Genomic DNA, 24656 nt, shown 5'->3' on the forward strand with positions numbered 1-24656 from the left:
GGTCTTTCTCCTTCATCACCACAAAAAGAATTAACAACTTGTTATTTCTCTCCACCTTTTTATACACCAGTCATGGACAGAGTGAGCATTTAGTCTCTGTACCTTGAACCTTTGCAAATCCTTTGTTATCATACTTGCATTTCTTCTCCCATCGCCCTCTGCCATCATTAAATAACATGCCATTCAAATTGCCAGTCTTGAGGTTTAATTAGCACCCCCTCACCAAACCTCATGGGTTCATATTGACTGCCACCTTGGATAGGGAGTTGGCCAAGGTATTACATTCCTTGTAAACATGGAAAGCTTGAAGTTGCAAAATTCAACAATTTCTTCAGAGGAATTGAAATAATTTTATCAATTTTTCAAACATGGGTGCTTCCATTGCTGATGGCATTAACTATTATTTACGAATCACCTTCTAGGTGCAACTTTTGAAGTGGATTCATTTATCTCAACTGCCATTAGGGCAGTTGAGATTCAATTGCCAATATATTGCCTGCGGGATCTCTCACCACACACTCTGCTCCTGATGACCTTGGGTTGCCCTTTGATGCCGCTCATTTTCATGTTTTACCCACTCCACATCATCCCTCTTTTGTCTAATAGGATTAACCCTTGGCAGCCCATTACTGAGCCTATAAGAGAAAAACATCATTGAGAAGGGCATGAAATAAAAAACAGAGATCGATTAGGAGGAAAAATATATTACTCTTAAAGGCAACAATGAAAAGTGGTAACTGAAATCTTATGAAAATTGGTGACCCTTTCACTAGTAAATTGTAAAGGGAAGATCATTCGAAGCAAATATGAAAACATCTTTATTCATCAATGCATCACAAAATCAAACAATCTATGAATCAGCAAAGGTTGAATCAAACAATTTATGGATAAGCAAGGATCGATTCAACAAAGTGAATAAACAAGCAATCAAACCTTAATCAATCAATTCAATCTTGGAGTCGGAAACTAATCATCAAATGTTTGTCAAATCAGTCAATTCATCATACATCAATCATTTAGTATCATACCTACATTCATTCATTTAATCATTGGTAGAGATATGAAAAGAAAATCGAATCAAGAAAAGGAAGGAAATTGGATCAGAAGAGGAATATATATAGGGTGAATACATTGTGACCTATAGTGTTAAACATATTCTGCGGTATGGGTTTCCATACATAATAAGATTATTTGCTCTGCACAAGTAGGGCAGTTCTTTACATCTGCATAAAAATAATATTTCTAGACATCTGCATTAATAGAGTAAGTCTGTATACGTTTGCATTAACAAGATCATACTTCAAAGTAACAAGTGTTGGAGATTGTAGTTGTGAAAGAGACTTTATCTCTGGGCGTTATTGCCGTTATGGTTACCTTAAGCTGAAAATGACATTTATGATAAATTGTAATATAAAATTCTAAGACATGTGTCATACAACATGCATTGAGGCATGGAAATACGAAGAGTTGTATTTGAAAATAAACTCCTATTTTGAGAAACTCAAGAGACCTTCAGTTGTAATGTGAAGAGTCTCTCCAAGTGTTAAAATTTTAAATATATCGCATCAAAGGAAAGGCATTGTACACTTAACTATTTTATTATCAATAAAGTGATCTTTTGTCTGGGTTTTTCTCTTCATTTTTGGAAGGGTTTCCCCAGGGTAATTTCTCATGTTTTTTGTGTCTGTTTTAGTTCTTCCTTATTGCTATTTATCTCTATTTTCTGGAAAAAATCTTACATGGTATCAAAGCCAGGTTTAGATATCAGCAATTTAAGGAAGTTTCATTTATGAGTTCATCATTCTGTTGCAGATTGCATTGAGTATTTTGTAGACAATCTGTATGTATTAAGTGTTAGTAGCTGCCTCAGATCTTTATCTGCAAGTCTTGTTTATGCTCTCTTTGTATGCTTCTTTAGCACTGGCAAGTTTTTCTTTATGTGCATTATTTCCGGTCCATTCTATTGCTGTCATCGGGCCTTTCTTTGTCTATTGTAGATATTAACTTATTGTTGACTTGTCTCAGTTGGTGGAGTATTTTCTCTTTATTTATGGTTAAAATTTTAATATCGTGCTTTTTTGTATTCTTGCTGACATCGTGTCTCTTCAGATTGGTGTTTCTTGTCTTTCCTGCAATTGAAGTCCGTTGTCTTCTTGAGCATTGTCATCAATTATTGTTTGTTTTGCCTCTATTCTATTTTCAATAAATTTTGCTTGTAACGTCAGAAGTAAAAGTCATTTAATCTTTATTCAAGAGAGTTGAGATTGTTAGTAGTGTGTCTTGTATTCTGATGCAGTGGGGGGGTTCAATTCTTGTTGCTACCATTAGTTGTACATGACATCTGGTCTTTGAATCTCGTGATCTTAAGTGTGGGGTTTAGTTTGATTGCCGACCTTGTTTTTATGTTCGCACTTCAAAGCTTGGATCTTATGAAACTCAAGCATTAGATGTTTTATGCTTAGCCTACCGAACATATAGTTTTGCGTTTTTCCTCTTCTATTTTGGGATTAAAATTTGGATTTCGACTGTTTGTGTTTTAAAATTATTAGTTTGGTTCTAGGAGTTAGGCTATCTTTTGAAGGAGCTATAGATGTTTCTTCAGTGTCAAACGTCGTAAAGTCGGGCACATTAAATTAATTAAAACTTGGGCCGAAGGTTGTTTTTGAATATGGATAATGTGTGGGCTAGCAGTTAAAATGGTATGAGCGCTCAGGAGAAACATAAACGAGAGCACAAAGAGGTATGCATTTAAACCACAACATTCAAGTGTATTGAAATATGGCTTTACGATTTACTTTTCACATATTATAGATTTGGGGGCTTCATGGGAATCAATTCTTACATGTGCGTGAAGCATGTAGAGTGACTTGGAACGATTAATACTTATAATGATTTTTAAAAATTTCACAGACTGTCTTTATTGTGTTAACAAATACAAATACAATTTTGTAGAATGCTCGAATTTCACAAATATCCAATAGGGACATTTTCAGTCAAATTCTGGAGCAAATTCTAGAGGGACATTGCAAGTGATATTAGAGCATGTTCCTGCTAGCTTGTGGGAAAATAGTTGATGCAACTTAGTCAACAAGGAATTAGGACTCTACAAATGGGTAAGAAGAGGGGTTAGGGTTACAACACCTTTGCATCCTCAAGCACTAGAGTCCAATTATCCAAGCAATCTCTACAATAAAAAATGTAAATGTCAAATTAAATTTTTGTAATAGAACATTATATGGATGTGTATCATGCCCCCTTATCCTAAACTATCAAGGTTGAACACTATTAATAAAATCAGATATATCATATGATTGAGTTAATGTTTCTAACCTGGTTGGTTAGATTACCCCAAGAGATTGTTCTTATCCTGGCTGGATGTTCTTGCCTTTTGTGGGCTAAATAATGAATTGACTACTGCAAGAGATGAAACAGGGTCTGGGTGGACGTTCCTGCCTATTGTGGGCTAAGTGGTGAATTGATTACCTCAAGAGATGAATTTGGTTCTGATTGGATATTCTTGCCTCTTGTGAGGCAAGTGAACTATGACTGCATATATTGATGTGTATGCTTTTAGTTTTCATGTGTATTCATGTTTTCATGTGATTCTTGGGCAAATTTGGGGGCAAATCAGGGATGGGACATTACATTGATCTCCTGTATCTATTGGGCTCAAATTAGGGGGGGGGGCTTTACATATATCTTGTTCCCATTTGTATTGAAGTTATCTAAAATTTGAATAAAGTAATGCTTTCTGATAAAAAAATTCTACAACTAAAATTTGACAATTGCTACAATATTCAAGCGGTCAATGGCATTCATTGCCTTAATTCCATTTAATGAATTATTTTATATGTTGTCTGATAATCTTAAAGTTTATTGTCCCTCTTCTAGTGTTCACAATACAATGTTGTTGTTAGCCTATTTGCCCATGTTCTTGTGGGCTAACCAGGAAATAAAAGGGACTTAGAGGCCATTTGGCCTAGAGGCAGTTTTGGTTGCAGTTCTTTCCAAGGTGATCTGATACAGTTTTGAGCATACTTACTATTTATAGTAAGTCATTCTAGGCATGGCTGAATATCTAGTGGTAGAGACATGTCAATGGCAATGGTTTAAAATCAACAAGAAGTTTTATTTATCATTGATATGATTTATTGTGTGTTGATAAAGCTATTTTATAAAGTTAAATATAATTGTTTAACTTTATTACTGCATTGTCTATAGTTTATGAGAAATATTAAAATTAAATGGTCACCTTTATTTTATAATACATTGGAGACATAAAATAAAAAGTTATTGAGGACTTAAGTGAAGGAAAAAAAACATGTTACATGACATGAAAATATCAAAGAAAAAACGGCCCCAGTAAAATAGGGGCCAAAAAAGCAGCCGTGAGAAAATAAGGGCAAAAAAGCAAAAATCATGTAATCATAGGGAAGTGCAAACGAGTGATTTTGTTTATCCCACATTGTCAAGCTGAGCATCCTTGGTTAATCATACGAAATTGGAGAAATAGTGGAGATTATTCTTGGGGCTTCTATGCTATCAATCTTGAGGCCATTGGAAGATATGGTCTTGACAGCTGTTCTTGAGATTCAAGGTAAGATCTGAAGATTTTGTGAGTTTATTATTTTTAATTTCTATTTCCAGTTGCCAGGCAGATTGGCTTTGGAGTGCAAGGGGTTATGCCTGAAGAAATCATTTGGAGAGATTAATCTGCTGTTAGAACTGCTGATAGTCAACATACTATGTTTCGGAAGACTGAATGTGTGGTGATTGTGAAGCTTATGTGTTGGGTTCTTGATGACGTCTATTCTCAGGAATATCATCTTCCTCTTTGTTGCAACTACACAGTCAAGAAAGTAATTGATATGAATTACAAGGTAAAAATATGAGTTGCATTGAATATTTACATTATCCATTGCTCAGGAAAAAGGGTTTGATCAGAAGTCTCCACTGCTGGAGTTTATTGAAGTTTCAATATATATGATTTAAGTTAGATATCTGCCTATTATCTGTTCAACTTATTCTCTCAATATGAAAGTGCAAATTCATAATCTATTATTCTGTGAATACTAGTTAGATTTGTCCAGTCAGATGGCTAGAAATGCCTCTATATTGTCAATGGGCCCTTGATCTACTGGTGACATTGAAATGTAGTCAGTGAGCCTACTAGGGATGAAGTCTTGCTGAGAGCAAGATACTGACATTGAAAAAGGGATGGGGCTGGGATCGTGTCTTGTGCAAATTTGGTGGAGTGTATACCCCTCACCTCTTGGCTCTTAGCCAAAGAAGTTCAGCCTAAGGTTCGTGCTCCTGTATCGGGTAGCTACACATCAATGGGAATGTGTAATAAACCCTCCATAAAAAATGCCTCTATAGTAGCCTCCTAAAATTGGTGAGAACTATAGTGTTGGGTTTTTTCCAAATACCAGAGAATTGCTTCAAAATGATCTAAATAACCAACAAGTATAATCTCACATGTCAGCAGTTGCCTCAAGCACACTAAATTTGTATTGGATAAAATTTAAGTTTCCAGTGTCACTGATGAACAGACATCTTTTTCCTGCCTATGCGTGTTTTCTAATTTCATTTGCCTGTCCTTGAATTGACAGTTCCGTTTTTGGCAATGTAGACAAATTGTACCATTTTACTTTATGGACAATATAATGACTCAAAATGTAGATTGACTCTGAAGTTCGATTTTATAATTGCACTTGAATTTCAAAACAATTGAACCTTGTATGTTTGTAATGGCAGGAATCAGGAGTTTCAACTGGTAGTTGAGGAAAACACAAATCTGCTGGTAATGTAAGAATTTTTTGTTTGGTGTAAGCTAGAATTGCTTGAGATGAATGGTCTGTCACTGTTTCATTTCAGTGCTGGGATCGTGGGAAACAGATAAATGAGATACATTCTATGCATGTATCAAATTTATATTTGAGGAAAACACAAATGTGTCAGTAATGTAAGAATTTTGTGGTTGGTGTAAGCTAGAATTGTTTGAGATGAACAGTCTGTCGCTGTTTCATTTCAGTGCTGGGATCGTGGGAAACATTTGGATTTAAACATTGCACACAGTATGTTTGTCCCATTTGAAATTCTCGTCCAAGCCAGGTTATGATGCTCATGTGTTAGGTCCTTTGATTCATTTTTTTGTCATCTATTCTGATACAAGATTCTCTACTTAAGTTATTGCTAAGTTACTGCTTTGCTCCCTAGGGACCATTGATGTGGGTGTGGTTTGAACCTGATTTGGATTCAGGCCCAGGTTCCTCCAGATCTCTGTTTTTTCGTTTGTGGATTAATCCTGAATGGACCCAAGCTAACCCATACCAAATTTTGCTTTTGCTCTTTTTCATCAGTTTAAGCCTTTGACTTTTATTGACCAGAATCAAAATTCTCATGTCCGCTGCAATTTAAATCAAACAATAAATGTAGCTTTTTTGTGCTTAATTCTGTACAGGTGTAATCGATTCTGATATGGAATAAAGCTGCTGTAGTAAGTGGGTTTAGAACCGAAAGAACAGTTTCTTTAATAAATCCAGAATGAGCCAAAATTAGAAGACAATGAAAGTGAAAAAGATGTCCCGACATTTGTACGCCTCTTCAGCCACCACACCTGTCCGGCCAACTGTACTCATCTGCTTCAATATTCCAAATTCTTACATTCTCCCGTTCATTACTGCCCTTGCTAAAGTCTTAAGATATTCAGGTTTAACTTTTTTTCTTTTTCTAGTCGTCCCGCATCTGGAAAATTTTAAATTGTCAAATAGTATTATACACTAATTCACTATATTTCACTGGTGTATTTATGTACAAGGAAATAAAATGAATAACCATGAAAAATGTGAGATATGATGAGTACGCCTCACAGACCCTATACAATGAATATATGTCAAGGAACAGTGGATGGTATCAAAATGCAATGACAACCTTATGAAGGTACAGATGAGTAACATATAAAAAGCCTGAGATCCACCATAAATGATACTGGCAAGACAGTAATAAACACATTATAGGAGTTTGTGAACAATTAGTTTCTTGTTTCATGGCATAGAAACAAGAGTACTTTGACATACACATCTACGTCCCAAGTAAAACTCAGCAATGTCAAATAGTACAAGTTAGTGTAAAAAACACATTCATAAGGTTTTTCATATTCATCAAATCTACATCTAATACATTACTGCTTATCTACAGGACACCAATCCATGTTTTGGCATAAGCAATTTTTGTTTAAACAAATTGACATTAATGTTCAACCCTTTGCAATTAAGAGTAGAACATCACAATGAAAATTTATGCAAGCTTGGTTTAAAATGACCTTAGCAAGACTTCTGAGTGATCTTGAAAGATCAACAAATTTCCTCTAAAAGATGTCTTTCAGGTCACTACAAAGAGGATAATGAATGTCCCTAACACCTCTAAAAGTCTGATCTGGCTAACAAACATTTGCCTCTTCAACATAATATTGACAATGTGAATAAACTAACAACAATCTGTTCCTCATGCCAATCTCTAGATGATACAAAGAAGCTCGGTTTCTCATTTGCAATAAATAGATCATGCCCATCTTGTAAACTGTGGCGAAATTACTATACATGCAGTTTACCTAATCAGATATTTAATCATCCCCTAGAGTGCTAATACACAGTCCATCTTTTAGAGTACTTACTGACCAAAGTTCAAATGCATAGCTCTGCAAGCTTATGGCAGAGAGAATTTGCTGTTTTTTAAGACATCATGTGCTGAATACAAGCATCTGCTATGGGGAAGATTTTGGGCATTACTTAACTAATGTAGCAAAAGTTTCCTGGTTCAGTCTGGACTTTTCGTTCTCAGCAAGGCAATCTCTCATTAATCTTAGAATTGCAAACCTTGTTACACATATAACAAGATTTAAAGGACACTCATAATGATGTTCTATATAGTTATGAAAGTGTTTCAAGTGCCTTACAAACCCAATTAAACAATGGATGAGTGAAACAAATTCAGAAACCTGCAATGACATTGGAGAGCATATGGAGCAAGGTTTGAAAAAAGTGTACTGCAAAGTAAAATAGTTATGAGACAAAAGACAGTGATAGGTATAGGAAAGCATTGCAAGTCAAGTGTACAATGAATAAAATTCAAGCGGAGGATACAGTTGGATAGAGGTCCCTGCTATACTCATTTTAAAGGTCAAGTTCATTGTTGTACACAACATTGAAGATGAAGAAAGATAGCAGCCTTCATGGGCATGATAAGATAAGATAATGATATTAATGTCCGACAAAAGACCAACGAAGGGTCTAAGGGACTGGAAAATACAACAGGGAAAACAAACAACCCAGGGGGAGCACCAAACAGTGTCCGAAAAAGGGTGAGCAACAAAACAAAACGAAGAGAGTAAACGAGAATGAACAAAGGAGAGGAGGACTAGATATCGCAAAAAAATCCTCATGAGGGATAAGATCTAGGGAGACCAAGAGCCTAAGCTCGAATAGGAGTAGCCCTAGGAGTAGAATGTTGTTGCCTAATGAATCCGTGATCTGATCTAACAGATCTGGTGTGTCCTGATGCAGGTGTATCTAATAGTTGGTTCCTACCTTTGGAGGGTGAGAAGGGGGGAAGAAGGCAGTGATGAGCTGATTCGAGGCCTGACTCTAAGGAAACATGAGATGAAGACAATTATGCCCTAAATAGAAAAGTAAGGCCTTATAATGTATGGAAGAAACATGTGCACAATTTAATAGAAATAATGATGTTGCATTTGCATTTTTAGGGTATCATTGTGGCCATTATTCAAGGCTAAAATGTAAAATATTTGGCTTCATTGTGGCCATGGTAGGTCTTTGATTTTGTTTAGTTGTAATAATGTTGTTGGAAGCTAACATTGTTCAAGGTATATGGGTCGTATGGTGCATGATGAAGTTACAATAATAGGAAAAGCATACAATTACGAGGTGAACAAATTCAAGTTCTAGATAATTGAGTTTTAGACAATTTGCATTAAGTAGAGATGAAGGAAATGCTAGCCACTTCTCAACTTATGTCTTGAGTGAAAAGTCATGCACTTAGGAAGATTGTCAACAAGGCAAATACAAAGAAGGAAGAAACATCAATTATAGTAGAGTAAAAAAAATAACAGAGAGGATTAAAGGATCACAAATCTCCAAGGGTTGATAAGATTCAAGGTGACTGCAATTAATAGCTAATAATAATAAAAATTAAAATATAATATATTGAAAATAAAATGAAAATAATCATGGACTGTAATGTCTCCTTTTCTATAGGATTTTGTTATAATTAAAAAGAAGAAGAAAATATAACAAGTTATGTAGGTGCACGAAATGGGGGGTGAATAAGTTATGCGCTTTAAACAACTCTCAATATCTTTATTAACTCTGAAACATGTAAATTGTAGATGCAACAACCATAGAAAGATAACTATGCATAATAACACCAGATCTGTTAACTAGGGAAACCCTTCATCAAATGGAAATCCCTAGCGTAAATGATGTACTAATATAAAAGTTCCTTGTGAAAGGATAGACTTTTTCAGGAGTGGATGAAATACAATTAGTACATATGTGTCTTTGGTAGGAGACTTTAAATCCTTGTTAGGAGATTCTAACGTTGTTAGGAGTTGAAAGGAGGACAATTGGACCCACTTTCCATATAGCCTCAGAAACAATCTTCATTAGACAATCTTTTGGATAAGCGTAACCAAGATCTCTGAGCTGACCAAACAACTTCTTTGCCAATACAGTTCCTTTAAAGCTCATACTACATCAATCAACATCAATCTTTGCTATGACTTAGTTGAATTTGCTTTCAATTTGCATACACAATAACTATCCGCACTTATACCATTCCACAAGGAAATGATCTTTCCTTTATACTAAGTCCTAAAACAATTATTGAGTTAGCCTTGAGGCTTTCTCAATTTACAATAATAATATAGGACATCCTTAAGATGTCACATTTACATGTTTTTGATTAAGTGTTTTGAAGGGTGCTTGAAAACCTGTACAAATCTTAAGATTTTCAATAAGTTTTGAAACAAGACTGAGACATATACGATTACCCCCCAAGAAGAGGAATCCATGGAGATAGGAAAGCCTATCTCCAGCACAAACAAAACGTCCAACTAGGAGCCTAAGATCCCAACAAAGGACTCCACGTCCAAAAACCAATCGCAACAAGGGAGCTCACGATTTGCCCTTTTGATTTAGAGCCTCCCATGCTCGACCTGAGAATCTTATCTATAGGATGAATAGAGGGCTTAGATTTTTTTTCCTTTTTACATCAGTCCATCCATCGTCCACCCTAGATGCCTCACCAAGCCAAGCCTCAGAGAGGAAGTTGGGAGAAGCAGAAGCACTAGACATAACAATCTCCCTAGGAGAAGCTGAAGAAGATAGGCCCCCATCAGGACAAGGAATAGCAACCAGATCAGAGAAAGGAGGGATGGGATTTTGACCTGAAGGCCGGGCATCCATATCAACCAAAGGCCCTGAAGTAGCATCTGACAGGAAAGAGCCAACCATCAGGGGAGAGCCATCTGCAGGATTCAGGGACACATCAAGAGACTTATGCACCATAGAGTGCTCGGAGGAGGCCCCAGGCCATCAGGTAGGTCCCCACGGCTTGGACTTCACAGTAGAGCAACGAGCAGCCATGTGACCTATCATTTGACAAATCCTACATCTGAAGGGTAAACCTTTGTAATCCAGAACTTGAGTCCAGGAGCCCCGTGAAGAGGCTAGGCAGATTTTCTTTGGGAGGCCTTTTGAGACATCCAACTCAACAAGAATACGAGCAATCGAATGGAGAACATCCGAAGTAGCTGCGTCCACCAGCAGGAAATTTCCAATAGTATTCCCCACAGCTTCCAAAACAGAGTCAAGCCAGAGGTGCATAGGGAGATTAGGAAGCCGGACCTAGATAGGAACCTTGTTGAAGGATTTTGTGAGCAGATCAAAATCCACATGCGATGGTTTGGCCATGAGAGGGTAATGATCCAACCAAGAAAAACTATCACACAGAATAGTCTTCTTGTCTTCAGCAGTTTCAAACTTGACAATGAAGAAACCTTTAGCATTAGGGTAGATTTGAACACCATTGTCTAAGATTGGTTCCCAATGCTCAGAGATCCAAACATGGAGATCAGAGAGAGAGGGTTAGAAACCCCAAAATCAAAAAATAGCAGCATAGGTAGAGAAGTCCTTTGTCATACTAAAATTTTCATCAGCAATATCTTGGTCTAAATTAACCCTTGCTGGGAAAGAGACACTCATCGGAGAGGTCACACAAGGACGAGAAGGCCCAAAAGAGAGACTTGTGGGAGGAACAACACCATGCAAGCTGGCCTCAGAGGCGGCCACATTAGCAAAGGAGACCCTACCCCGCGGGCCAACAGCCTTAGGACCCGCATAACTGGCTCCAGATACAACAAGCGGAAAGGGGGGAATGACGCGACCAGGAGAGGGTGCGAGAGAAACCCTACCCCCCCCCCCCAATTGCAACATCCGCAACTTGCCCCGAAGGTAGCGGGGGAAAATCCTTTGCGACAAGCACATAGGCAGCGACTTGAGAATCCACCAGAGCATGTGCATTTGAAAGTTCTTAGGAGCGAGAAGCCATAGTGCGCTTATATCCCAATAGTATCATTGTTAGATCTAATGTCACATTTACATGTTACATCATAATGATTTTTACAATAGTTGGTTCATAGGAAATAATACTCTGAACAATCTTTAATATGTCGGCTCAAATTACATATCCAATTTTGCCATCTCAACCATAGCATCTTCAACATGTCTTTGACCATCCTTCAAGCTTGCTTAAACAAATTACATCTGTGGCAAAAGATATAATTATTTTACTAATCGCTTTTTAGAAACTCTCTCTAAAAGCTACTTCGAGAAAACATCTCATAACTCAGCCATAACTGCAATCTCTTTTAACAAACATAGACATAGCATTAGGACAAGCTCTTGAAGCTTCCTTCAAAAGAGTGCACAACATAACTTGTTGACTACACCAAACAAATCTTCCTCTATAACTGAAATCCTTCATAGAAAAAAGTGTATGCTGATATCAATGACAAACACTGTCATGAATGCAACACATAAGCTTTGAATCATGTCTTCAACATTGCAACGGTACTCCCCCACATAAATACCATCAACATTCATGTTATACATCTCATAACTTAGCCATAATTGCAAATCTCTTTTAACAAACATATACATAACATCAAGACAAGCTCTTGAAGCTTCCTTCAAAAGAGTGCACAACATAATTTGTTGACTGCGCCAAACAAATCCTCCTTTGTAACTTTGAAATCCTTCATAGAAAAAAGTGTATGTCGACATCAATGACAAACACTGTTATGAATGCAACACATAAGCTCTGAATCATGTCTTCAACATTGCTATGGTACTCCCCCACATAAATACCATCAACATTCATGTTAACAATCTATTAACAATTCTCATTAGGTGAACTTGTCTTTCCTCCATAGAGCCAAGCTTAAGGTTGATGCTTCTCTTTGAGGTCATTCTTGGCTCCATAATGCGATTATGGTGCTAAAGAAAAAAGTTGGGGATATGCAAAAAAACTTAGATCATGAAAAAATGTTGAGAGTTCATCTGGAAAGCCAAGTTGGAAATATTCTTGATAAACTTAAGGAGTATGAATTGGAACACTGACATTTGATCAAGGATAGTGGGCAGAAGATGGAGCTTGTTACTTCCAGTTTATGTGTTGCTGTGACTAGTTTAGGAAAGAAAAGCAATGAGGAGATTATGTCGCCAAATACTGTTGGAGCTAAGAGTTTAGGTGGTCCAAGTAAGAGACCAAGGCAAAGCGAAGAAAAAGGTTACTGAGGCTCCTGAGTTTGCTATGGTTGATATCATCTAGAGTACTGCAGAGGTAGGCAAGGAGGTAGTGAAGACATTAAAGAGCTTCTTTAGGAGTTGGTAGGATTCGCTGGTGTGCTAGTTCTGGTCCGTGCTGATTTGTTGGTTCTGTTTTTTTTTTGTTTTTAGCTTTTTGTTTTAAACTCTAGGTTCCAGGTCCTTGTAAAATTTGGGCCTGTTTCTATTTAGTTTACTCTAGTGATTTCAGGTCCTTGTAAAACTTGGTTTTTTAATGTTTTGTGGTGAATTTTAGGTTTCAGGTCCTTGTAAAACCTGGTGACGTGTCTTGTTTATCTTTAGCTTTTGTAAAGGGTTTCAGGTCCCTTCAAAACCTGTTTTTGCATTAATCTAAACAATCTCTCCCTGAATGAAAATATTAACAGCTTGGGTGAATCACTGATTAGTGTTGGATTTGGCGGGGAAATTCTAGAGAAGGTCAACCTGGACAATGGGCAGGCTAAGGATTATCCGAAAGAGACCAGGGACCAGGGGGATGCTCAGAACCAAGACCAGGTGGATGCTCATAACAAGGACCAGGAGGACTTGAACAATAGGAAGACCATAAAAGCTGCAAAATCCCTGTAAGTTCTTGATAAAAAGAATTGATAGTTAGGTTGTTGTTTCTTTCCTAGTGTTGTTGGTTCTTTTTTGATTTAGTTTCACTGGTTTTTGTTCCTGGTTGAGGCCCGGTTTTACGGTTGGCTTTTGTTAAGTTGCTTTGTTTACGCTGGACTTTACTGAATTCTTCTATTTTTGATATGCTGTAATACTTTTGGGTTTTAGGATCCCTGTAAAACCTGTTTTACTTAATAAAAAACAATCTCTCCCTTCGGGATTGCTGTCAACACACATGAAAAATATCTAAGTACCATGAATACCATATATATTTCTTCCTCATCTGCTTTTACTCCCCCATTCATGTTGGTCATGAATGTAAACATATATATCAATCTCAGTCAGGTGGTAAATAGTTTTTCATGTTCAAATCACAACTAGATAGTAACCACCATGCACAAGGAATGTGTTACTCTCCCCCATACATAATATTCTCTCCCTATTGATATTTTTACTTGTATTACTCTCCCTCATCAAGAATATATCAAGATAATGTGTTTCATGTACACTTATATTCCCATAATGTTTTTCATGTATACTCTTCTCTACCTCATTGAAATCAATGACAAAGGTATCATTCTGTCAATTCTCTAAGTTCAATAATTTCCAAAAGAATATGTTCAAGTTGAAGTATCCAAAGACACTGTAAAATATCAATACCAAGTGTCTTCTATGACTCCACTCAAACATAGATACTCCCCCATAGGAGAAGCATCAAGCATTGAGTTCGTATAAAGAAATAGTGCTTTGCTAACAAGTAGATTGATGCAATCTCTACATCAACTACTCTGAAGTAGGTTGGGGCATAACCCCAAGCATACCTCTCGAGTACTCAAATGTGTCCTTACCCAAATGTTTTGTAAATATGTCTGCTATTTGCACCTTTGTGCTAACATATTCTAATCCAATTTCTTTTTCACAACTTTCTCTCTCAAAAAGTGATAATTAATAGATATAATTTGTGTCTTTGAATGTAGAATTAGATTCTTTGACATGTTTACTGTACTAGCATTATCACAATGTATGATAATAGGCTCAGTAAATTCAATTCCAATGTCTTTTAGCACCTGCCTCATCCAAATAACTTGATTACAATTATTTGATGATGCTACATAATCTACTTTTGTTGTACTATGTGAAATGCAATCCCATTTCTTGCTTAGCCAAGAAATCAATCTTACTCCTAAGAAGAATACTCCACCACTGGTGCTCTTTCTATCATCCACACTTTGTGCCTAATTAGCATCAATGTACGCACAAAATTTGAAATCATGTGATTTTTCGTACCATAAACTATAATTAGGTTTTCCTTTCAAGTCTCTAAAAAATATTTTTACTACTGCAAGGCATGTCTCTTTAGAATGTGCTTGAATTCTTGCCACAATTCGAACTGCATTAGCTATATCATGTCTTTTATGTCTTAAGTTTTGCAATCAACCAATCATAGATCTGTATTTTTCTTTTGTTTTGCATTAGGGGATTCATCTTTGCTAAATAACTTACAACTAGTTATCATAGGTGTTTTAACAAGTTTACAACTTTCCAATCCAAATCTCTTCAATAAGTCTTTAAGGTACTTAGCTTGTGATATGAAAATTCCATTTGTATTTTGTACAATCTGCAATTCCAAATGGTATTTCATCTCTCCAATCATACTCATCTCAAATTCCTTCTTCATTACTTCTAAAAATGTCTTACTAGTTTCATCATTACCTCAAAAAATAATCTCATCCGCAATACAACAAGAAGCACCAAACCATCATCATTCTTTCTCAGGAACAAATTATTATTAGCATTACCTTTTACAATTCCCAAATTTGTCGAGCATTTATCCAATTTTGCATACTAGGTGCTTGTTTCAGTCTATATAATGTCCTTTTCAATCTACGAACCATGTATCCGTCAAAGGGAAGCCATCAAGTTGTTTAATGTATACTTTTTCTTCAAGTTCTCCATTCAAAAGCTGATTTGACATCTATTTGATAAACTTTAACGTTCTCATTAGTTGTATATGCCAAAAATATCCTCACTACTTGTAATCTAGCAACAAGTACAAAAGTTTCTTCAGAGTCAATTCCTTCTTGCTATGAATGTCCTTTACAAGCTAGTGTTGCTTTGTTTATCAAAACTTCACTTTGTTCATTCATTTTGTTTCTAAATACCGATTTAGTTCCAATAATATTCTTATGTTTAGGTCTAAGAAGCAACTCCCATGTCATGTTCTTTTCAATCCGCTCTAGTTCTTCTTTCACAACTTAAATCCAATAATGATCTTTACTAGCTTCATCAACATTCTTAGGCTCAACTTGAGAAATTAAAACTATTCTTCACCAATGTTGTTTCTTGTCATAACTCCTTTGTTTACACTTCAATAATTTGTTCATCAGGGTGATTCTTTGCTACATTTCTGTTATGTGTTACTTGTTGAACTCTAATTTCTATTCTAAGCTTAGATCTAGGTTCTTCTCTCTGAGTTTCCCTGTGCAACTAAGTCTGCAAATTAGTGTCAGTTTCATAAAACAATTCCTACTCAACATTTTGAAGGTTAGTCCTTGGATTAGTCTCTCATCAAAATTATAATAAAATATCCTTTCTTGAATCCTAAACTTTAGATCAACTCTCACATTTGTGCTTTTCAGAATAGTCACTAAGGCTGTCTCTTCTACTTCATCATCCTCATCATCACTTTCTAAGAAATTTACCATATCAAAAGCAAGTTCATCTTTCTCATCAACATAGAAGCAATCCTTAGGTATTTTTGATTTGTAAGGCTTTATAGGCTTTATCTTCCTCTCTCTTTTAGGACAACTAGATGAAAAATGACCAAATTCTTTGTTAGTCCAACAAGCAAAATTTTTCTCACCTTCATCTTTCTTCTTTCCAATTGTCATAGTTAATTCCATCAAACTTCAAACTTTCTTTTTGCAAGTGCGTTGTGGATCTCCTTAAGTTGCAAACTTTTCTTTTAAGGACTTGATGCTTTGATGGTAATTGTTATAAAGTAAAGTCCACCAAGAAGATTTGAGAGGGTGTGGGGTGAATCAGTTATGTGCTTAAAACAACTCTCAATATCTCTATTAATTTTGAAACATGTAAACAATAGATGCAACAACTATAAAAAGATATCCATGCACAATAACGCCAGATATGTTAACTGGGGAAACTCTTGATCAGAGGGAAAACCTTAGTGGGGATGATGCCTAAAAGATCATGTACTAATATAAAATTTCCTTGTGAAGGATAGACCCTGTTAGGAGCATGAAATACAATTAGTACATATGAGTCCTTATTAGTAGACTTTGAATCCTTGTTAGGAGATTCTAACTCCTATTAGGAGTTGAAAAGAGGACAACTGAACCCATTGTCCATATAGCCTCATAAACAATCTTTTGGTAAGCATATCCAAAATCTCTGAACTGACTAAACAACACATAGTTGAATTCACATTCAAGTTAAGATACATAATAACCATATGCACTGGATACTAATCCACAAGGAAATGACCTTAACTTTAAACCAAGTCCTAAAACAAGTAGTGAGTCGACTTAGAGGCTTTCTCAATTTATGATAATAATATAGGACATCCTTAAGATATTACATTACAAGTTACATCATAATGATTTTGACAATAGTTGGCTCACAAGAAATAATACTCTTAACTGCCTTTAATATGTCAACTCAAACTACATATTTGATTTTGCCATCTCAATCATAGCAACTTCAACATGTCTTTGACCATCCTTCAAGCTTGCTTAACTAGATTACATCTTTGGCAAAAGATATAATCATTTTACTAGTAATCGTTTTCTAGAAGCTCACTTTGAAAGCTACTTCCACAAAACATCTGATAACTCAGCTGTAACAATAAATCCTTTTTCTCATAGCATCAGGACAAGCCCTTGAAGTTCCATTCATGTGCACATGACACAACTTGTTGACTGTTGACTATGTCAAACAATTCTTCCTCTGTAACTCTGAAATCCTTCACAGAATAAGGTGTATGTTGACATCAATGTAAAACACTGTCACGAATGCAACACATACGCTCTGAATCATGTCTCTATCATTGCTATGATACTTCCCCATAGAAATACCATCAACATTCATGCTAACATAAACAACACTTTTAGTTTTTAATGCATCGATTGACAAGAAAGTTTGAGAAGCTTGATCAGCTGTGGAAACTACGCAAAAGCAATATGTTTTATGGTTGAGACAGATAAAACCTGCATGGAGGTAGTGGAACCAAGAGATATATTCATCCACCCAATAGGCCATGAGATTGACAAGGAAACTCTTGAAGGTTATGCAAAAGTGATGCTTGAATCACCAAGGGATAAGGAATGTGAGAGATGGGGAACATACAAACATTAGTAGATTTGGTGTTAATTTTCAACCTTAATTGTTGACCTTATGCCATTTTCCATTTGATTTTAACTTTTTTTTTGGGTTAAATCTCGAGTTGGTTGGAAATTTGACCAACATGAGTTTGTTTGGTCGAATGAAAGCGGGTGATATAGATGCAAAATGCAACGTTCTTTTGGTTGCAACGATAGGCTTCTGGCTCACATGACTACCTATAGTTGTTTTATGGCCGACCAATGATATCGTCTCAACATGGATTATAAACAGAAAAAGAGAGAAAAGTGCGCGCGAGGTTTGATTTTCACTATGAGCTAATCACTCGCGGGCATGGGAGGAGGGATCGAGCTCATTTATCTGGTAAGTCATTGACCCTATGCCATTTCAAACGCAAGTTATAAGCTACAAGATTTGGAACACAAGTGAATGTAAAAGGAGGTTATAATAGCCATGCCCTCCTATCACAAAGAAATCGAGCTCATTTTTGTATTTTGTAATGGTAGAAACCAAGTGAATGCAAAAGGAGGTTATAAGTTGCAGGATTTCGAACTAGAGCCAAACCCTCAAGTGAATGGTAGTGTCTTTGGTGTCATTTCTACTTAAACTCTACCTCAAATCGTATTGTTTTGTTTGGTGCAAATTTAACAAGGGTCTTTGGGGCATTGTAATATGATTTGGTAAGATCAAAGTTCTGTTGCCAATAGAATCTGTAATGTTGGTATGCTACAATACCTATTATTGCGCTACCATGAATTTCAATTTAGTATTCTCTGTAAGTGAGGTTGCCACCATATAACACTCTTTTAATTGTACCTCATGCATGGCTAGAATGTTTTGGGTTTATAGATAGATAGAACTAGTGTTTAATGATGTAACAATTTTGGTTTGATTTTTGGATGTAGTTGCATGCTAACTGATGAGTAGGCAATAGATGAGGTTGGATTTCATGTAAGAAGAGTTCTTCCAAATTGGCTTGTAGTATAAAATTGTTGTAGAGTTGGAATTAGTGTTAGAAAATTGTTTTAATATTGGAAAAATTGTATGTTGTAAGATCTGATCACAACCTTGTATTTTTTGTATTAGTATTTAAAATAGTAAATTAAAAATATTAGAATTTATAGATACTATATATTTGACTGACTTCATCCATCTATTTTGGATGTGTAAGTCATTTTCTATGTGATTCTCTTTATTTTTAGTAAACTTATCTTTGCAGCTTCGTATCATCGGTGTTTGAGGATTAAAGTTTATTACTGGATAAAGCAAGTTTATTTCTTAGTATATGTCATTGACAATTTCATCTATGGAATTACTATTCTTATTCCATTGTGTAATTTTCATAATTCTGAAGTGTTTTACTTTGCCGAAAAGTTCCTCTCCAATTCAGCTTGATCCAAAAAGCTTCTTTAAATTTGTTCATACAACTCCTTGACCCAAGCATGCTATGTGGTGGAAATGGGTGAAAAAAACAACACCACCTGCTATGTGGTGAAGTTATGTTTCTTCTATAGAGTTTAGGGATAGGGTTTCTCATCTCTTTTTGCCTCTTGCCTCTTTCATCCAAGATACTTTGAATTTGTAAATGTGCTATTTTCTTCAAAGTTTCCTCCCTCCTCAAAGTCTAAAGAATCTTCAGATTTCCCTTTTCTAAGATACTTCAAATTTGTAAATATACTATTTTATGCTAAATCTGGAAGGCCTTGAAGATTTATGCAGTAATTCAACTTAAGTACTTCGAGGTTTTTTGGACCCTGTAAATAAGAAGGCATATCATTAGGAACTTATCAAGTAGGTCTTTGTATTTTTTCTTTAATAGCACTAAAGCTTTTGTGATTTTGTCTTCAATCTCTTTTACTTCTTGAAATGATGGAATTCTGAAAATCACCTCTATATTGGCTGCCTCTGACCACAATTCCTCAATGCCTTTGCTGAAGCTTAGATCAAGTACTACTAGATGTTTCATGTTCCATTCACATGACAAGCATTTTACAGGGCAGTTTTCCCATCTTAGCCTCTTGAAATTTGCAAGTATTATCCTATAATATCCCTCTACGTGAGTTGCATTAAGCCAAAGCAATTGCAATTGCACATTGCTTAAAAACTATGAGTTTGAAGTTTTACATGTTACTGAAGGTAGATAAGACATCTCACCCTTTATGTTCCTTGATCAGGGTGCAATTGATATGTTTCATTAGCAAGTGCTAGTATTGAATTTGAATTATTCTATGGGAAATAGAAACAACTACTATCCTATGCAACATACCAATGAAATACAATGGGCATACCGAATAAATATATAAAATAGAAACATATCTCAAACATTCTGTCTACAACAATGTTAGGTACAATTCATAACGAACCCGACTATCACTTCACATATTTAGTGTAAGGACTAGAAAAGTATTGGGAGTAAGAATGAAGTAAAGAGAACTCAAAACCTCACATTCTCTTTCATTAAAATTAGTTTAACCTCTTTTGGCTTCCACAATCTGCTATGTTTCCCTAGTTCTGTTGATTCATTTGCTACAACAGCTCTTCCCGTATCTTGCAGCTCACTTTGCATTCATTAAGATGCAAATGACTTGCTTCCCAAAAGCTATTAACACTTTCACTCTTTCTTCCTGTGATATATTATGTCTCTATTCCATAAGTCAATTACTTTGGCCAAAAAACTTGATGTTATTAAGAGACAATTTTCTTGGGTAGGTGTTGAGGAGAAAAATGTCTTTCACTTATTAATTGGAAAACTATATGTTTCCCAAAGGATCAGGTAGGTCTCAATTTTAAAGACTGACCTTCTCAATATTTATTTGTTTTCCAAGTTTGGATGGAATGTTATAAATGTGGATGTGGATTGGTCTAAACTAATGTTATCAATCTTGTGATATGCCCTTATATTAATTCTTAGGAATAGGGACAATTAACTCACGAAAATTGGCGAGAAACTTCCTTTCAAGAAGACTCTAAAAGTCCTTTACAAGACTTGTAATGATGGTAATTGACACCAATTGATATAAGAGTGAAAGATTATGATTTGCAATTGATACTGCTTATAATATGACGCTATAAGATATATTACTTATCAATAAAATAGAGTATCACAACTATCTTAGATACATTGATGAGATTTATGCCAAGATGATCTCTACTATATATTAGATCTGCACTTTTATTATAACAATATGAATTGTATGAAGTCTCCTTCCAATCGTTGCTATTTGTTTCTAATATATCATTATAAGCTATACTACAAGTCTTCTCAATGTATTGATAGTCGACTTTGATATGGCACTAATATGCTGAAGTTTACTTTTATCACTTATATCAATGATGTATCTTGTTGTTCTTGATCTAAGTACACAAATATCTCAATATCACTTATAACATTGATATAGTTGTTTCTTATCTGTACTTGTCTCCAACATTACTTATACTGATGATATTGCTAATTCTGATTTGCACCTTATACGTATTCAATTGTCATCAATATTGCTTACAGTAATGATATTGCTATGTCTACCTTGTCTTTGGAAATATACAAGATATTGGGTTCTTCATGATTGCTTTCCTTCGGTATTTGCAAACTAATTTTCAAAAGGCAAGTATTCCCTTGAGCAATCCAATAAGGATAAATAGCTGATAAGAATAACTCGATGATGTCTTTGAGAATGGGATTGATTCTTATATAGACCTCACTATTATTTAATTCTTGCACCCATAGGTTGGGATAGCACCATTCTTTTTCAGAAATGGGCATTTAATGGTTAATCACTGTCATTACACAGTTATCAATAATCACTACTGATTAGTTTGTTTAGTTTTCTTGTCTTTATTTGATTAATCTTCCATAGTGGTGATAAAGACAATATCATGCTGAGTTTTGATAATGTGACTATTTATTTGCTAATAGGAAACTACATACATATGTACACACACACAACTATGACTACATTTATGTTGTTTGATGTGAACACTTGAATGGTGTGACAAAATTTTTCCTTGATGTTCAATCTTCCTAATCAATACCTCTTGTAATGGTTATAATTGATGGATGATTGTGATGATCATTTGAGCAATACAGAAGGTGATAATCTTGACCTGCTTCTTGTCTAATTGGCCCTTCCTAAAAAATCTGACCCTCTCGCCCGCCCTTTAGATATTTCACTTCACCTTATGATAGATTATTGCTCTTTTTAGGAAGACTTCACTGCAATTTTGGGAGGAGAACGTCACCTTAAATGAAGAGAAATTGTTGCTAACAAGAGAAGTCGCTGCTAATTAATAGAGTTGAAACATCTTTTTTATATGTTGAATGAATTCATGTGTCCTTAATATAGGCAATGAGTACCTTGATGATGTGTGTCCCTATGAAGGCTTACTTGACCTATTTAAGCCAGTAAAAACATTTTATTTAATTATTTTATTCATCATACAACAAGATCGACTTGCATTTATAATGAACTGAAGGCATGTTTTTATCTTTTGATCTCTCAAAGCATCTCCCTTTTCTTCCTTGGTGCTCTTCTTCATGGGGCATAATTTGAGCACGAGGGAGGCTTGATTCATCCTACCATCCCTCAAGGAATTATCTTGATTCTTCTCTAAACATCAATTTCATTCTTCAAATGTTTTTCATCTTCCTTGTTGTTCTATGTGAATTATGAGATCATTGATTATCTCCTTGTTCCTCACAACTTTGAGAGTGTCATGCCCTAAATCTAACAAGGCAAAACACAACCAACAATTTTATTTATTTATTATTATTTTTTGAAAGGTAAACTAAATGGTAATATTTGAATAGGCCTATACTCATTATGAATATCCTATCAAACTATGGTTGCTTGGAGTATAGCAACTCATATCCCTCGAGAGTATCAAAATGGTTACTTTAATCGATCAATGATGTTGAAGATAATTAATTTTAGTTGAAGTGAAAGAATTTGTTATCATTCGAAAATTCCACACTCAAGTTTCCATGGAAGACCAATTGTTTTTAAAAATTTATTGGAACTTTGAGTTATAACTTAGGAGCTAGATGGCTTATCATTTTGAATCCACATCCTATCCTTGAAGTAAGACATTTCGTATATGAGTGTGAAGGATCATCTTTATATCAATGTGATTACAATAATTTAGAAGTTTTGCAATTGTGAAGATGTTTATAATTATCCTAGGGGTTCCAATTCCAAGTTGACCACGCACGCACACACGCACGATGTGGTCTTATTTTATTATTTTATCGCACACACGCACGCGCGCACGCGCACGATGTGGTCTTATTTTATTATTTTATTGTTTAACTTTATTATTTTTATTTTCTATTATCTGGGTATACCAATTTTAATGAGCTCTTGCTCATTAAACTTCTAACTAATCCTACACCATCATTTTGACTATTGAAGATATGTATATTTTTATACCGTTTATTTAACTTTTAATTTCTCTAGAACCATATTATTAATTATCAATTATATAGCGTTGATAGGGTTATTTCCAATACAAAGATAAATTTAGTAAGTTCATATATTAACTAAGGGTCATGATCAACTTAACTACTACCTACCCTACACTTTTCCCATTAACCAATTTTCTCACTCAATTTAACAATATCATTATGCTTTACTAATTCAATTACAATTTTAACTACCATTTTAATTATTATTAAATTTAACTACAAATTTATTATTACTAAATATAGCTACCAATTTGATTATTACATCTTCTAATTAACTTCCTTACTTCCTACCTTACCTTTTCCAATACTAAAATAAAATGACAATAAGAACAACATAATTAATTGTCTTTCTTAAACCACTTAAGTACTAACTCCCTATCCCACCCCAAACACGAGCTTTTATAGAAATATTTTATCCCCTAAACATTACTAAAATTGTCTCCTAATACATAACACCCCCTTACCTAAAGTCAGGCACCTATCACCTATTTCCATGATTACCTATTAACAAAGCTTCCCTTTTTCCAAGTAAGGTCCCCTCCCCCATGGTTCACGTGACCTATCACAGAGGCTTGTCCCCCTTTCATGCATTTTCTCCGAGGTCTTAAGGAAATGGGGCCTTGTGCAGATTTTGAGAGAAAAGACCCTTTCCTTTATCCCCCTCTCACGTATACCATCTAATCCTTTTCCCAAGGCTAGGTGACTTTGTTGGGGAGTGGGAACATGGTCCCACGTAGAAGGAAAGGGATAGGTGAAAGAACTAACTAGGAGTGGTAGCTTGGAAGTACTTCATATATATATATATATATATATTGGGTTAGTAATATGTTTAGATTATATAGTTTGTTCAAACATGTATCTTCCCACCAAAGATGCCTAGGTTAGGTGCCATGTAGTGTAGGTTATTGCATATATATATAAGATGCCTAGGTTAGGTGCCATGTAGTGTAGGTTATTGCATATATATATATATATATATATATATATATATATATATATATATATATATATATATATATATAAAGGTGTTGTTCATATTTTTAACTTTGGGGTAATGACATGCATTATTATATGCATATTTGGTTCATAGGCATTTCATTTATTTTCCATCATTATTTTTAGGTGTAGATTGTGACATGCCGTCACATGATTGACATTGTCATAATATTTCTTCAAAATCTTATATTCTAAAACCTTATTTGAGGCGTCTCTTTAGTTGATAGGACTTGGTACTTGGGTTAATCTTATGAATATTTTATTATTTGTAATTGGGGAGAGGAATTATTTCCTTCTCCCATACAATTTCGAGAGAATAG

General features: G+C 35.2%; 1 protein-coding gene across 4 annotated transcripts in view; it reads left to right on the forward strand.

Moving 5' to 3' along the window:
* Positions 1-24656, forward strand: part of LOC149562476 (fanconi anemia group D2 protein) — an 80849-nt gene that overhangs the window by 17244 nt on the left and 38949 nt on the right. Inside the window, exon 3 of one of the 4 annotated variants that reach the window (XM_089825964.1) lies at positions 5758-6127. The exons of 2 other annotated variants lie outside the window; for them this stretch is intronic. In XM_089825964.1, coding sequence (XP_089682090.1) covers positions 5758-5784 — 27 coding nt within the window. In that variant the 3' untranslated portion in view covers positions 5785-6127. Of the gene's footprint in view, positions 1-5757; positions 6128-8564; positions 8955-24656 lie in introns of those variants that run through there. One more of the 4 variants, XM_089825960.1, reaches the window with a different exon arrangement.

The sequence above is a fragment of the Cupressus sempervirens genome, chromosome 4 (genome assembly GCF_028749045.1).
Source record: "Cupressus sempervirens isolate cs-2001-9-10 chromosome 4, ASM2874904v1, whole genome shotgun sequence".
NCBI lineage: Eukaryota > Viridiplantae > Streptophyta > Pinopsida > Cupressales > Cupressaceae > Cupressus > Cupressus sempervirens.